Raw genomic sequence first — 16,270 nt, 5'->3', positions numbered from 1 at the left:
TCGCGCTTGTAGATAGCTAGGCATGCAGCCCTCATTTCATGTTGTGGTAAACGGTACTGCACTAGCTAGCTCTATTGATCCATCGATCGAATCTTATAAAAGCGTATAATATTCATGCATGCATTAATTGATTATGTATATACTTTAATAATCTTTTTTAAAAAGATAAATCAATGCATTAAAACAAAGATAATAACTCATCGGTTACAATTTCAGAAAACCAAAGAAGAAAATCAATGTCGAAAAAACTTTTTGAGCCAATTGGTGTACAGCTTCATTAGCCGTTCTCATGATTAAGATATAAAATTCTCATAGCTCTAAATGTTGAGTTTTGAAAACAGAAACAGTTAATAGAATGCTATATAAAGTTGGAGAAATATGTGTGTGATTTGTGAATATGTGAAATGTTATAAAACAGAAACAAAGAAGATTTCCAAAACAAGTTTTATTCCTTCAAATGCAAGAGAGATTGCCTAAACCGTACACTAATTTATTCAGCAAACATAATTTTTCTCCTGATCATTACTGACAAATCATTCAGGCTGCTCCATGAAGATTTTTTATCCAAATCTCCATAGAGGAATGCAGTTTTAAAGTGAAGTTGATGCAATTCCAAGTTTTGTTATGCCACAAATGCCAGGAGGATTCTAATTGATCCGTTCTTTACAACTGGTGAGGAAACTTCATCGAAAACCACTCATTCTTGTTGAAGGTATCCTCTTGCGACCAACCTCGCTTTATACCTGAGAAGGTTACCTGGATTTATACTTCTTTCTATAAATCCATCTCCAAGATATCAGTTTCTGCCCTTGAGTCCACCAACTCCCACGTTTTATTGACCTTTAAAGACATCATCTCCTCCTCCAATTCTTGTATCCATCTCAAGTTATCCTTTCCTTGTACAACCTACACATAATTTGTTGGTTCCCCTTGTTCCTCTATGTTATCCGCTACAGCCAAAGCATAAGAAATTATGTCAGCATAACCATACCTCTCAAGGGTTAGAAAATGTCTCATGGTCTTATCTCGGGCCAGATTATATTGTTTTGGCTCCTCCAAGTTTTCAGTAGGGTAAGGGGATCCCCTTTGCTCCTCAGTCCTTTGAGACAAGTTTTGTTCAGTCCTCTCAGTGGCTTGTGGTATTTCCCACTGAGTAGTCTCCTCTTTTTTTGAATTAGATGGAGTTTCTTTCAGGTCCTTCACTCCTGCTTCCTCATCTCCATTTCATATTTTTTGAACACCACATCTTTGCTGATCAAGCACTTCTTGTACCCAGGATCAAGGCACCATTAGGCAATATTCCAGCCTCTGTTGCCCAAAAAAAGCCATATCTGCTGGAGTAATGAGTGGTTCATCGGTGTTGCTAGAAGATATCTTCAGAGAACTTACTCGCCTTGGAGTTTCCTCCTTGTCCATAATTAAGAACTATTCCATTGTTGAGAGCCAGGGAGAAAGACCCTAGATTAAGATGGGAAAACTTATCTAACAAGAACCCTACAGGGGCGAGAGAGATGAACAGATGGATGTATTATATATGTACTTTGTTAATCTTGAACACTTAGTTATATATTATTTTTAATTTATAATTAAAACTAAGTGTTATATTTAATTTTTTAGAAAAATTAACTTTGCAATGTGAAATATAAGTGATGGCAGGGTAATTGGGGATTGAGTATTGTTTGTAGTCATGATTATGGCGGAATATATATATATATATATATATATATATAAAGAAAGACTACGTCGTATCGGGTGTGAGGAAACTCTTAATAATTATTACCACGAAATTTGATTTGATTAGTTAATTAGAACGGAAACCATTTTAAAATATTCATTTAACATAATGATATGAATCGGACTGGGCATAGCGTGCAAATGTTTGGAAGGAGATTCAAGAAAGCATCGCATCAACTCATGAGCAATCGAGAAGAGCTTGCAAGCAAGATTTTAAGCCTCGAAGAGTTTGTGATGCACGGAAATAAGCTTGGAGGCTATAGGATCATTGTGCGAGTGTGAAATGAAGAGGAAGGCAAAACGCTCACATTTACTGCCCAAGACGAGAATTCTAGAGCACTCCGCGCCCGAGCGGTAAAATTTTACCGCTCGAGCGCGCCCCGTCCAGAAGACCTGGCGCTCGAGCGGTAGAATCTCGCGCCCATCGCGCCGCCTTGCAGATTTTAGATATGGAAACCCTAGATTGCGATTTTTTTGTATTTTATTATATAATCTTTTGTAAACACGAACTTTTGAAGAAAATTATTGAGTTTTAATACATTTTTTTGAGATTTTCTCTCAAATTCAAAGCTTGGCTTTGTATACACCTTTGTGTGTTTCTCAAATCAAAATTATCAAAGTTTAACACTTTGTAGTGTTTGTCGATTGTTCTTCACTCGGATTGTCAAAGACTAGTTCTTTGAAGGTTCGCTTGAAGTTCGATTGTTAAATTCGTTAATATTTGTTGCTAAATTCTTCTTAATTTAGAGGTGAATATTAAAACCTTACTTGTTCAAAAAGATAGGGACAACACAACAGTTTCTTGTTTCATTGAATCGAGGGAATGACTCCGTTTTTGAGCGCGTTTGCTTTTCGTGGTCGAAGAATCGCATCACATGACCCCAAAATCATTAATTGATTGTAATTTCAATACTTAAAATAGTTTGATTAAATATCTTGTTTACAATCATCAAATAATAAAAACGTCCACAAAATTAATTAAAGAAAAATAAATATATGCAAATATTTTATAATTTCAAGGACATGTCCATGTATGTTTATAAATATATACTGGGATAGGCACTATCACATAATCTCAAGTGTGGTTCATTCCATAAATATTATCTATAGTCTGCTAATGATCTGTGGTACTTGTCATTGTCCACACACGAAGAGAATAGTAGCCCCTCTTAGGAGTGAGCAAACTCCCCGTATGAAACAATCATAATAAATACAAAATGTTTTTGTAATATGATATATAATATACAATGCATTCATGTCGTGAAGGTATCAGGCCAGTTGCTCATTCACCGAACATGTAATGTCTACTAATTTAAAATGCTGCTAATTTTTTTTTTGACAAGCTCATTTTTCGAGAATAAACAATTAAATATTTTGCATGCATGCAACCCTACTAAAAAATATGTCATTTAAAAATAATTGTAGACAATCGACGGGTAAAATGTTGCAGTTTGAAAATATTGCCAACTCGGCCCACAATCACGCATAAATAAAATAAAACAAGTAAAATCCTGAAAATCAACAGCATATCATAAAAACGTATAAAACTGATTGTGTCTACTCGAAACTCATAAGATCGTGATGTGCGCGGAAAAGTGTGGTCTTCGGGTCGTACGCGCACATCCAGCCATGTCTACTCAGAGTTCGGCACCTCCAGTCTCCTCATCTAAATGCTCACCTACAACAAACACGCATAGTGAGTCTAAAGACTCAACACACCTACATCGTTAATAGCAAATACATATACATAGCATACAACAGTGAAAAATACTGTAATCAACATACATTTCACGAACATAAAAGCATAAACGTAAACGTGTCGTATAAAATCATAACATGTCAAAACATGCATGTCTCAACATATCATCATATACATATACATTTTTTTTATTTAATTCAGTTCATTAGTTATGACTTTCGTATCAGCTCTATTCGATGGATCCATATAATATAACCACAGTACCTGACGGCGGGGACATCAGCGACAACATTACCCGTCCTTTGAGCCTTGGCCCCAGCTCATAATATCTCATATAATCGTGTTAGTCACAACCAACTCTCATCCTTCAAAATGTGTCATCATATTAATCATTTAATAAAAACATACATATACGTAAATTTCCCTTAAAACCAAGCATACACCGTATTTTTCATAATTATGTAAAAATCATATACATGATGCATAAACATTTAAAAGCATGATAAATTTGTGCTCAGGACGTTGCCAGGACTAAAAACTCACCCCGAGTGCAAAATGACCATTTTGCCTCTAGAAACCCAAAATGACTATTTTACCCATGGACCTCTAAATTTCGACCCGAAGCTTACCGAACTCCTTAAAACATCCCAAAACATAATAATAAGCATTTCTTATACGTAAACTCGAGCCCGTTTCAAAACTTAATCGATTTGTTTTAAAACTTGGATCGGGGTATCGGTTTTAACTCGAATCGACTCGAAACTTAATCAAATTTATCCCAACTTTTTACCACACTTTATACACACCTTAACAGCCCTTAAACCCTCAAGACCAGCCCCCTAAACCTTCGAACAGCCCCTGAGTTGCTGCTAGAATGTTTCAGCCATATCCCTTCTTCAAACCCTAGCCGCACAACCTCAAGTTTTATCCATCCTAGACCTAACCCTCGAGGACCAGCCTTGGACCCGCCTTCTTAACCGCCCATAGGACCCTACTGGATCTACTCACTCACGGCGACAGCCCCATGCTAGCCCCACAACGCGAACGATCATTATTTCCCTAAACTGCAACACCCGAACCTCCTCTCCTTACAAGCGATCGACGGACTCCACATATGGTTCCAGTGGTGGTTGAGCCTCCCTGGGCTATGGATTAGACCCACCAGGGTATGGTCCATGGCTCGGTTCAGCCCTTGCACCGTCGACTCCACCCCTTACCTGATTCCAAAACAAAACGGGCCAACAAGAGAACTAGCGATCGGCCTTCACTCACACTCGACTACTTAGCGTCTCCTACTCGTTGACACCATGGATCCCAAGGTATACGGCCCTCAAACATTCAGCCGTGGCAGCCCCTTACATAAAAGCCATGAAAAATTCGTGAGTTGCAAGCAAGAACAAGTTCATTTCATGATGAACGAAGCATAACCGAAGCAACAATGGGTTTAAACGAATTTCTTATGCAAACACACACGTAACAGCATATAATGGCGTGAATGATGCAAAAAAACAAAAGAAGATACATGGTGTGCCTTGGTGATTATATGATCATAAACTTGAAAGAATGCGCGTTGGGGAAGCACCGGAGAAGCGGGGAGGAAGTTTTCTTGAAGGAAAAGGGGAGGAAAACCGTTGGTGGCTGCTGAAACTTTCGAAGGAGTGCTGCTGCTGCTGTTGAGGGGAGGGGCGGCCGAGATGTGTAGGTTTAGGGTTAGGGTTTTTAGTTGTAGGTTTAAATAAAAAATGTGTATAATAGGCCCCTAATAAAATAATAAATTTTAAAAGGGTTTTAGGCCCATTATGCAATTAAAACAAACCCGTCACGCTCAAAAACACTCCTGAAAAATAACTCGTTTTGGCATATTTTTGAAAATATTGCCCGAGCCCAAAAAAGGTCCTTTGAATCGTTGAAATTTGCGCACATATTAAAAATATGACCAAGCGAGTAAAAATACCCACTAAGGCCCAATTTCGAAAAATACAATTAAAAGCACTCCATATTAATTAATTAAAATTAATCACTTCATAAAATAATTTTCCTGATAATTTCCTGATCTTCGTTCCTCGTTTGAGCGCGAAATGCATCTAGAAACCCTAATGCGTGAACTTTTTAAAAATATCGTGAAATAAATCCTAATCAAGCAATAATTATGCATTAAATGCATAAAAATAAATAAACACATGATTTGAATAAAACCATAGATTGCATGATAGTGTTAGAAAAATGCCATTAAATCCCAAATATCAACCCATCAATCATAAGGGCCGCAAATGATAATATCTTTATGGGTCACATAATACCAGACATTATCGTGTTCTAACCCTAGAATCAATAAAAATCCAATCACATCAAGGTATCTAAGGATTATAACTCAAAGTGTATATCATACATCAATGCATGTATAAATTATGTGTTACAAAATATTTATTTTATATATCGATATACAAATTATAAATGTCTTGTGTGTCACGTCAACTCAAGTAAGGCACGTAGACATATGTTTTCACTCAAATTAATCAATACTATATCAAATGGCACTTATATTTGTCATATATATATATATATATTTATATATAACTCGATCACGACATAATTTATTTTTTACCGTCCAAAGTTGATATCTTCGACCGCTTCAACGAAATCCAATTATAGCAAAAGAATGTCATCCATACAACCAAGTCGATCTAATTCGTATAAATATGTAATTTAAAATTATATTACTATTAGTCTAAAATAATTTTGTGTCTCAAGTTGCAGTTCTCATATCTATATGAGTTAATTTAAAGTCAGAATAATTTTCTATAATTCACGTCAGTCTCATTAGTTAAATGAATCCATTGTAAGTTCGCATTATCATTCCCGTTTCATATACATATATGTTGTAGAATATATCATACATATATTATGAATATGATATGATATTGTACACTTTGAAAATAAATTCTCATGGATTTGTTTTTGGACTTTATCTAAAAGGCCTCATACTGATGAATATATCATTTTATCTTATTAAAATATCATTTTCCTCGTGTATTTTCAATGTGTGACTTTGGTTGAATTCTTAATAATTCTCCCCTCAAACGAAAGACCACCATTGTTCTCATGGTTCAGGCTTCTCCTCAAGTCAACCCGTCTATCCTCTCCACTTGGAGGATCATAAATTGAGGTTACTCTTCTTCACTGCATTGGGAGCACATGCCTTATGTGAAATACTTGGAGTACCACATGTCTCTATCTCATCACGGATTTACTGGGAGTCCTCATATCCTTCGTTTAAGTATCTTAGGATTCACCCACATGACTCGATCTCGATCGTGACTCTAATACCATTTATTGAAAAATAAAAGTCACACATTTTCAAAATGATATGATATTGTCTGGTTTGGATCTAAACCCTCATGAATTTGTTTTTGGAATTTACCCAAGATACCTCATACCGATGAAGATACCTTCCAACTAATAAGTTCGTGATCTTCTCTATACATTTCCAATGTAAGACTTTGCTTGAATTCTCAACAATATATAAAGTTAAGGTTGGAAATTTTAAATTTTCAGTTTTAAATTCATAAAATGACTTAAATCTTCTTTAAAGTGGTATAAAATTTTTTTTATGAATCCTTTTGCATTCTTCACTCCTCAATCAATGAACACTTATGCAAGGAAAATCATTATAGTTAAAGTACTATGTTTAGCATCTAACTTAGCAACAATTATTCGTACAATTAAGCCAACAGAACTAACTAAAAACAAAAAGGTAATTGGAACCTGTAAGGTTCTATTATGTGAGTTTTATGGGGCTATATTCCCTACTTGCTAAACTCATTGGATTCCACATAGGGAAAAAAAACAGTGTTGCTTTTCTTTCTCAATAATCGAACAAGCTAGCTAGACTATAATTTTTTCAATTCTTGTGTTTTTCACTAGATCAATTTTGTTCTTTAGTACTATAATATAATTTAAAACACTACTAGTAATATCTTTTAACCCATTTCACAAACGCAAGTCCGAGACCAAAGTATATTGATCTTGGTATTGTTTAACAGTCACGCAATCAAAAACAACAAACTTCGTAGTACAAATCTTGTCAAAACTAATCTGTATCATAAATCATATAAATGTATTTACAATGCGATTAAAACTTAAACAAAATACGGAAGCGTAAAACATGAAAACAAAAAAAGGAAAAAGAATAACAAACCTGGTCTTGATTGAACTGGCTTCTTCGCCACCTCCAAAAATATTTTTGTTCCTCTTCTTTAATTTGTTTTTCGTTCTCTTCTGAGGCGAAAATGTGAAGAGTGAATATTTTGTGAAATACCTAGTAAATGGGGGCCAATCGAATACAGAACAATATATACGTATATACTTTCAAAATATACAAGCGACTTGATCATAACACGAACTTGAACATATTCTTATATAACAAAGTAATAGGACTGAACTTCATCTCATAAATCATAATGTGTTACTGAATTTGTCATCTGTATGTAATTATTATAAATAATGATGTCATATATTGATTATTATTACCCACCACATTAGTACTAAAAATTTATCATGTTCATAAAAATTTTCTTTTACCATTTCTACTTTAAATTATAACAGTGTTCGTAAATGTCAAAATATGCTTACAATCAAACTAACATTTAAAAATCCAAAGGAAACATAGTTTGAATCTTAAAATCATCCAACGTTTTACCAAACCTAAAAGCAATATTTGAAAATAAAGTCAATACTATCAACCTCTCAAAACATAAATAAATAGCCGCAAAAATCTTTAACATAAATCATAAACGTAAGTACGAAAATATAAGCGCTGGTCCTCGAGTTATGTGCACTTTCAGTCCAGTCAGATCAACCCTCAAGACCGCCATTATCATTATTATCAATATCACCTGCATCAATCACACCTAATGAGTCTACAGACTCAACACACCATAATCTTGTTAACAAGTAATACATATACAGAACACATGCAACAGTGAAAATACTTGTACGTAAAATAACATTTTCATGAAGATGCATAAACTTTAAACATAAACATTTTCATATCGACATATTCATATTAATATTCATATTCATTTTTTTTTTTGAATTGATCGTTAATTGTGACTTTCGTATTCGTATTCATATTCGTATTGGGGCGATAAATCCATCTACATGTAATCACAGTACTGGGCGGCGGGGACATCAGCGACACTCTCACCCGTCAACTGAGCATTGGCCTACGTATTAATATATCATCTTATCACGTATTTGTATTAGTCAGAATTACTTTACTTCCTTCAACATTTCGTATTTTCATCACTTATAAAAATTAAACATGCACATAGTGTTTTTCTTTTAAACCAAGCATGCAACATGTCTTTTAACGTTATCGTTTCATCATAAAATTCTATAAACATGTAAAATAATCATTTTATCATATAAAACAACATTCAGAGCAGTGTCATGACGTTTACAAATTTTGGGTGTAAAATTACCGTTTTACCCATAAACGTAAAATTTCACAATTTGACATTTTCTTAATTCCTATGACTCTAGACCATCCCAAATAATTATTTAAGCTTACATTAATTTTCTTGTATTTTTATTTGGCTTAAATCGATGACTTTTGATTTAATCTTTAATTAGAACTTATTAATGCGTTTTAATCCCGAACTAAACCAAACTTTAATATAAAATTCTCAAATTAAAAACTTAGACTTTTAATAATTATTTAGCCCTCGTGAACCACGAATCGACCCCCGTTGAGCCATGTTTCAAATTTTAGTTCATAAAAGCCTTAGTTCGAACCACCTAGACTACACCTCGAGCCATATTCGTTTTTCACCGAGCCATGCCCAAACCAGTGTAAGGCCCGAGATTTTATCATGTTAATCCGAGATTATTTAATTTATGAATTTTGGAATGTTGAGTCATATTCCATGGTTTTACAATTCCATAGGATTGAAATTGAATTAAAAAGAGTTGTGAGGACCAAATTGCAAATATTGAAGACTTCAGGGGCTAAAGTGCAATTAATGACTTGAGTGGGACACTTGTCATGCATTTGATATAAATAAAGTTTCATTTCCTTCACCATTTACGGGAAGAACCGAGAGCTCCATAGAATTTCTCCAAGATTTCCTTCCAAAGCCTAGAATTCGATTCTACAATATCCGATTATCAGAACTTCGATACGAACGCAGTTCTGTGATCCTCTCGTCAAGAACTTCAAAGAGATGTAAGTTTCATGATTTGAAATTACGATATTGGAGGAATTATTATTTGATCATTATTATGTGTTCTGAGAATACTAGACATCATAGAATCGAAGTCAGATCGAAGAACAAGTTGATTTCGGAATTGTTATGATTTTCTGATTCTATCGATTGAAATTGAATAGATTTGGATTATTGATTGATTACAGATTGTAGCGGATATGGATTATGATTGTAATTGATATATGTTGATATTGTATTGACGGGGATATCAGGATTGTGTCGTTATGCCGTTGATTTTGAATTAGATTCAAATTGATCAGATTCAGTATTGAATTAGGAATGGAATGTTGATATTATTATTCTCAATATGTCATTTCAGATTGACAGAGACAGTCTTGAATTCAGAACTTCCAATTCTTCAGACCTAGATTACGAGAGAAATGTATAAGTCAATGTTAACCGGGAGATTAACTTGAGTCATATTGGACTCTAGTTTCCCTAAAACCACATACTTTATTTTATTGCATTAATGTTTCCAATGTGGTATGCTTGGTCTATTGATTTATAGAAAAACAGAGTATAGCAGATAGCTATTGAGCGAGAGTCACTGACAGAGGTGCCTGATGGTGATCGAGTGGTCACGGGCACGTTGCACATTGTCAGAATAGGATAGGCGGATGTGCCAAGTCTGTGGAGGATATGCCAGGATACTGGATTGTTGACTTATATCGATGTGGCTTAGGAGTGGATCGACTCTTATCGCTGAAAGTCGATATATGTGCCAATGTCCAGGAACCGGGCTCCCTAGATTAGAGATGAGTCGAGTCGGAGATGACGAGTCAGAGAGTTTTATCTGTATTCACTAATGTGTCATAATTTATGATTCATGTTCCTTGATACATGATTTATGCTTTTGTATATGATTTTATGCATTGCATGTATACATGTTTATACTGAGATTATATTCTCACCGGAGTTATCTTGCTGTTGTCATGTTTGTATGTGTGCATGACAACAGGTGGGACAGGATCAGGGTCGAGGAGATGAGGAGAGATCGTGATTATAGTGGAGACTACGGACTTGATGTAAATAGGGTTTGAACACTTGATATTAGTTGTTGAACCTTAGTTTTAGTTGATTGTATGTTGTACAAGACTTGTACCTTTATACTGATATATATGAGTTTGATTCCATGACGTTCCGCATTTTAAAAAAAAAAATTTTAGACCCACTTTTAATTAATTGATCCAATTATTCCCAAAGAATAATTAAAGAGGTGATTAGCGTCCGGATCCCCACAACCAGCCCTAGCCAACTTCAAACCAGCCCCTCTATGGACCCTACTGGACCTTTAGAACCCATAGGACTTGAACCTAGCCCCAAAACCGAAGCCACAAATCGGAACAAGCTCTAGGCCGAGACTCCGCATAGACTAGAACTCTTGTATCGCGCCTAAGACTCTAGCCACTGGACCTACCCCTAGTCCAGACCCTTGTGCACCCACTTAGAACCCTAAGGACCTAACCTAGCCCAGCCCGAAGCCCCTTGGCCGAGCTCCTTTCTCTCTGCGCGGCTGCACATTCACACGCCTTCTCCAGATGGCTCTCTCCGGCCACTTGTCTCGAGTCCTAGCGTGGCTATGACTCCTTACCTGACCCAAGCATGACCCTAGCCTAGCCTTGGTCTAGCCAAAGCCAAGCCATGCACCATAAACCTTGAACCCGAGCCCTTGACACCAATATCATGCAAATTCGGTTCCAGCTTAATCAGTGTGCAGCATTTTCATGCTTCCTAGGACTCTACAAATCGTTTAAAAACACCCCTTAAACGTTCCCTACTCATGGCAGCCCCTTCATGAACATATACATCAAGTTTTTGGATCAAAACATGCTTCAAAATTTCATGTGTTGTGCAAAAACGAAAATAATTAAAAAGTGTCACTTGTTTTTTCATACAATTCACAAATAAATTCATATTATGGTGTGATGATGAGTAAATGAAAGATTATAGCGTGCCTTTGCATTATTAACGCACGAATAAACGTTGACGAATCGAAGAACGATGACGAGAAGACCTTGGCTTGAAACCCTTGAAGAATTCGAAACTTTTCCTCTTGTTCTCTAAGGTGTGTGCCCGTGATTAATGAGAGAACAATGAGTCTTGTGGGTTGAGGGAGGCGTGAGTTCTGTTTTAATTATGGGGTAGTTTGCACTTTAAATAATAAATAAAATACTAATGGTAGCTTAGACCCATTAAATAGTTTAGTTAGGCTCAATAAGCCCATTAATGTTTAATAAAATTATTTTGTTTAATAAAGTTTGTGAAATTATTAGTCGGATTGTCAAAATGTTCGTATTTTTGATGAAAATCGTATATCGATAAAAATTACGTCCCGGTGTATAAAATCACCTCAAAACTCCTTATTTTCAAAAATAAGAAAAAACATCAACCTTATTTGAAATAATTAAAAACAACTATTTAATAAAAACATTTTTTATTTCTCAGCCCTCGGTCTCCGTTCCTCGATCACAACACGAATAACCTTTAAAAATACTGTTTTATGCATTCATGCAGAAAAGTACATTTTAAACATGTAAATATGTTATCATAATTAATTATGAAATTAAGACAATTAAAATACATAAGAAGTTGATAATCTTGTATGCATGTGGTTCATGTAGACCTTCGAAGTTTGAGGACGTTACACGGAACATACTTTACAAGATGAAACGAATCGAAAATCAAATATTGAACAAATAATGTGTATTTTTATTTTATTTTAATTTTAAAAAACGTTAGGCACTAAAACTCCATGTTCACAGCAGCTCACCACCACCACCACCACCACCACGTACAGATCATCATCAAAACCATATATTACCCACCATACAATGCAGATGAACGCGAGGAGAAATCTGGTTTTCCGATCCATGGGTGGTTGTTTGAGAGAGCAGTGGAGATGAATCGTGAGCGGTGATGGGGTAGGGAAGATGATGGGTTTGTAAAAGCCCATGACTTATATGCTTGTTCTCACAACAATTCATCTAATAATTAATTATTAGAAACTGATTTATTCTCTACTTCTTAATTGCCTGAAATCAAAGTACCAATCAAGCCAAGGCTGTTCGAAAACTATGTACCACTTTATTTCATGGTTCGACTAAATCAGTCTTGGTTAAAATCTTGTTGCAATATATATATATATATATATATATTTGTCTATCTTTCCGAGTTATGACTTCACTTCGTTAAACACTCGACTAGCTAGCTTCAACCACTTTGACTTGGTCCTCCTGATTAATATATAATTTTTTACAACCCATCGATATTATTTGATGTATTGCAGAATATATAGAAACTAAATTTTACAAAAAATAAAAGATGAAAATTAAAATGTCGTGACGTTTGAAGCGTTCAATCTGTTTCCCCATTTGGTTATTGGATTGGACTAGGTCTCCCGAGATCCCCGCAACAACTTTATAGTATTATCAGTAGGTCGTCTTATATTTCGAAAATCAAATTTTTAAATCAATCCATAAATTATATATNTACGGCCCAACATGTATGACACTGCGGCAATTTGGATAAGGATTGAAACTTCATAAAACGTGATAATCTTTTTTTCTATTTATTTTTTAAAATATAGTTGACGACTTTTTTTCTTTCCCAAATCAATATTTTATACGAGGTTGGCCGGGTGGGTATAAGTCAATTTGGAAATTCATATATACTTTTTCTGGTGAGAAATTATTAATTTTTTGTACAAAAAAATCTAAGGTTAAGTGCAAAGGAATTTAATTCATATATATATAATGGTGCATTTATTATTCCCGTCGTTTCGGTTTTAAATTATAGGCCATATAAAGGGGTACTAATTAATTAATCAACCAATTTAATTTGAGCTAATTATAAACCAAGAATTAATGCGGGGTTAAATTATAGCTAGCTATTCCAATAAGTTCAAAAGACCTGAATATATTATATTATATACTTACTACGAAAAAGATGAGAGTTTTGAATCAATCTACAAGCAAAATAATTAAACTAAGACAATAAGGCATTATCTAAACATAACATTTGTATCATTCATTCTTCCATCAAGTACTTGTCTACTTCGATTCCTTGAGAAGCTGAGGGTTTGATTGCTTCTTTTTCTCATCATTGCTCGGTGATTGGACGGACAAGTTTCTGAGGAACCAAGCATTTCTCTGTAGAATATAGCTTCTCCTGGATCAATGGAGATTCAAGAAGACCATGCAAATATTCTCCACTTTCCTGCAATTAAAGTCATTCCAATTCTATTCATAATGTCTGTATATATAATAATGTAATTTAAATAAACATGGTACTAATTACCTCGTCACCATTTGACTCCGTGAATTGAAGAATTCCAACTTGAGCCTGCAAAAACTTGATGTATTTGTAAGCAGCGTGAAACATTTCAGCAGTGTTCATCTTGTGGCCACCTGGAATAAGCTTCCCCAGCTCCTGAGTTTTATCACTAATTTTCCTCCTCCTCTGCCTCGCGGCAATGCTCTGCGCCGATAAGCTCTTTGTGCTGCTACTCTCACACCTGATCCCACCGCTATAAACTGGCGGACCAGTAGGAAAATCTGGCAATGAGGGCGTTACAACTTCCTGGGAATTATAATCTTGAAGTCTATAAATCGCACATGGGTATATTTCTTCATAATCAATATATGCGGCCTTTTGGCGCTTGGGGCAATACGTTAATGGATCGAATTCTTGAAAGAGTACTGCTGGAGCTTGTGTGATGGATGCACAGTTGCTGAGATTAAGATCATCGGATATTGGAGTTAGCAAGTGTGGGAATAGAGAATTGTAGTTTTCTGATGAATAAAACAAGGTATTCGGGTCGACACTATTGAAGGAGTTGTCTGGCAAAGCAAGACTGTGTGAGAAATCTTGAAGCTCCCAACACAGCTGCTCATTTGTTTGTGTATGAGCATCTGAACTGAACTGTTGACATGCATCCCAATTAGAGTAGTAGCTCAAAGCCATGTAGACGATATAAAATATACCACAACAAATTTAAGCAGATTAAGTTGCAATGCAGTGAACAAAAATGTTGAACGAAAACATGCAACTATTTTCTTGGGAGGAGTACTAGAAATGGAAAGGACAGTAAGAGAAGATGCTTTGAGACAGTATATAATTATACCTTAGATTCTGCTTATGAATAGACTAGAATAACAGTAGACCTATGAAAACTAACAGAGAGAGATTGAACGGACGTGGGAATGGAGGTTATTCATGGATTAAGGGAGATTAATAGTGTAAAACGGGTAACTAACTCCTTAATTTTAGGACATTGACACGTTAGGTTTAGGTTTTGCATCTTGAAAACGTTAGCATGGCGGCTAATTAACTTAACCTTCAAGGTGTTCTTTGATTGTTTCTTTTTCTTTTGCGGTCATTTTCTCCAAGAAATTTACGTTTATTATAATGTAATTAAAATCGAAAGAAATTGAGCGTGTCAAACTCTTCTAAAGTGTATCAAATATTACTTCAAATCCGACATATATACATCCCTTTCTAATTTAAACAAAAATTGATTACAATATCCGCTGCTAAATTCGGTTACATGATGTAATCAATTAAATCATAACTCGTATGGTATTATAATTAATTTAATACAGTTTCGAATGGCTTTTATGACTTCATTTTTTAAAATTAATTCTCTCGATCTCTTTACTTGGAAAAGAAATTGAACACACACACACACGCGCACACATTGAATATAGAGTAGGTCTATTGTGAGACGGTCTCACGAATCTTTATCTGTGAGACGGGTCAACCCTACCGATATTCACAATAAAAAATAATATTCTTAGCATAAAAAGTAATACTTTTTCATGGATGATCCAAATAAGAGATCCGTCTCACAAAATACGACCCGTGAAACCGTCTCACACAAGTTTTTGCCTTGAATATATATGGTTTATTAGCACAAAGGTAATAAATCGATCGTACATGCAATTTTTTTTCAAAATAAGACAAATGAAATTGTTCGTAGTCATCTCTAATTAAATTGGAAACCGGAAAAAAAAAAAAGCATTGTTTGGCGAAAAATTCTTCCATCCACACCTTTGCAGAAAAATTCAAATAAAGTGACATTTTGATTTATCAAATGCATGCTTCATCAAATCACAAATTCATCATTAAACCATCCATACGATTATAAGTATAATGAATCCAAAAATTACATTTACTATATTCTGTTAAATAAATTTATATTTCTTAAAAAAAATAATTCGAAAAGCAATATGAATTCTTCTACATATTGCCCTAGGAAAACAGCTAGCTAGCTAGCTAGCTAGCCAAAAGTAATCACATTCTAGAAATTTCAAAAATTTAGATAATGGAAAATTAATCAAACCTTAATTTCTACAGAAGTAAAGTTTAAAACCACTTGTCTTGCTAGCATTTGTCAAAATTTCCCACCTAAAATACTTGATTAATTCCATATCATAAGCAATTTATTGAAAAATTCAAATTAAGTTTCTAAATGTACGTAGAAATCTGAACAATATTTAATTAAGAGAGAAAACATTACGTAATAAAATAAAACACAGGCTACGCAAAATTAAATCTATAAATAGAAACCCGC

General features: G+C 34.7%; 1 protein-coding gene across 1 annotated transcript; it reads right to left on the bottom strand.

Moving 5' to 3' along the window:
• Window positions 1–13,638: 13,638 nt before the first annotated feature.
• Window positions 13,639–14,785, bottom strand: LOC140987182 (uncharacterized). The gene is made up of 2 exons (XM_073455593.1): window positions 13,996–14,785; window positions 13,639–13,914 (listed from the first exon to the last, which is right to left on the bottom strand). Exons 1-2 carry the CDS (start codon window positions 14,659–14,661, stop codon window positions 13,798–13,800), a joined length of 783 nt encoding a protein of 260 aa, XP_073311694.1. The 5' UTR covers window positions 14,662–14,785; the 3' UTR covers window positions 13,639–13,797.
• Window positions 14,786–16,270: the final 1,485 nt, after the last annotated feature.

The sequence above is a fragment of the Primulina huaijiensis genome, chromosome 11 (genome assembly GCF_012295235.1).
Source record: "Primulina huaijiensis isolate GDHJ02 chromosome 11, ASM1229523v2, whole genome shotgun sequence".
In the NCBI taxonomy this organism is placed as follows: domain Eukaryota; kingdom Viridiplantae; phylum Streptophyta; class Magnoliopsida; order Lamiales; family Gesneriaceae; genus Primulina; species Primulina huaijiensis.
This window is presented reverse-complemented; position numbering and strand designations above follow the sequence as displayed.

Excerpts from the sequence above, each read along its gene's own strand:
- LOC140987182 (XM_073455593.1), bottom strand. The coding sequence starts at position 14,661 with ATGGCTTTGAGCTACTACTCTAATTGGGATGCATGTCAACAGTTCAGT. Across the intron at positions 13,915-13,995 it reads CGGAGTCAAATGGTGACGAG|GAAAGTGGAGAATATTTGCA; the intron begins GTAATTAGTACC and ends CTTTAATTGCAG.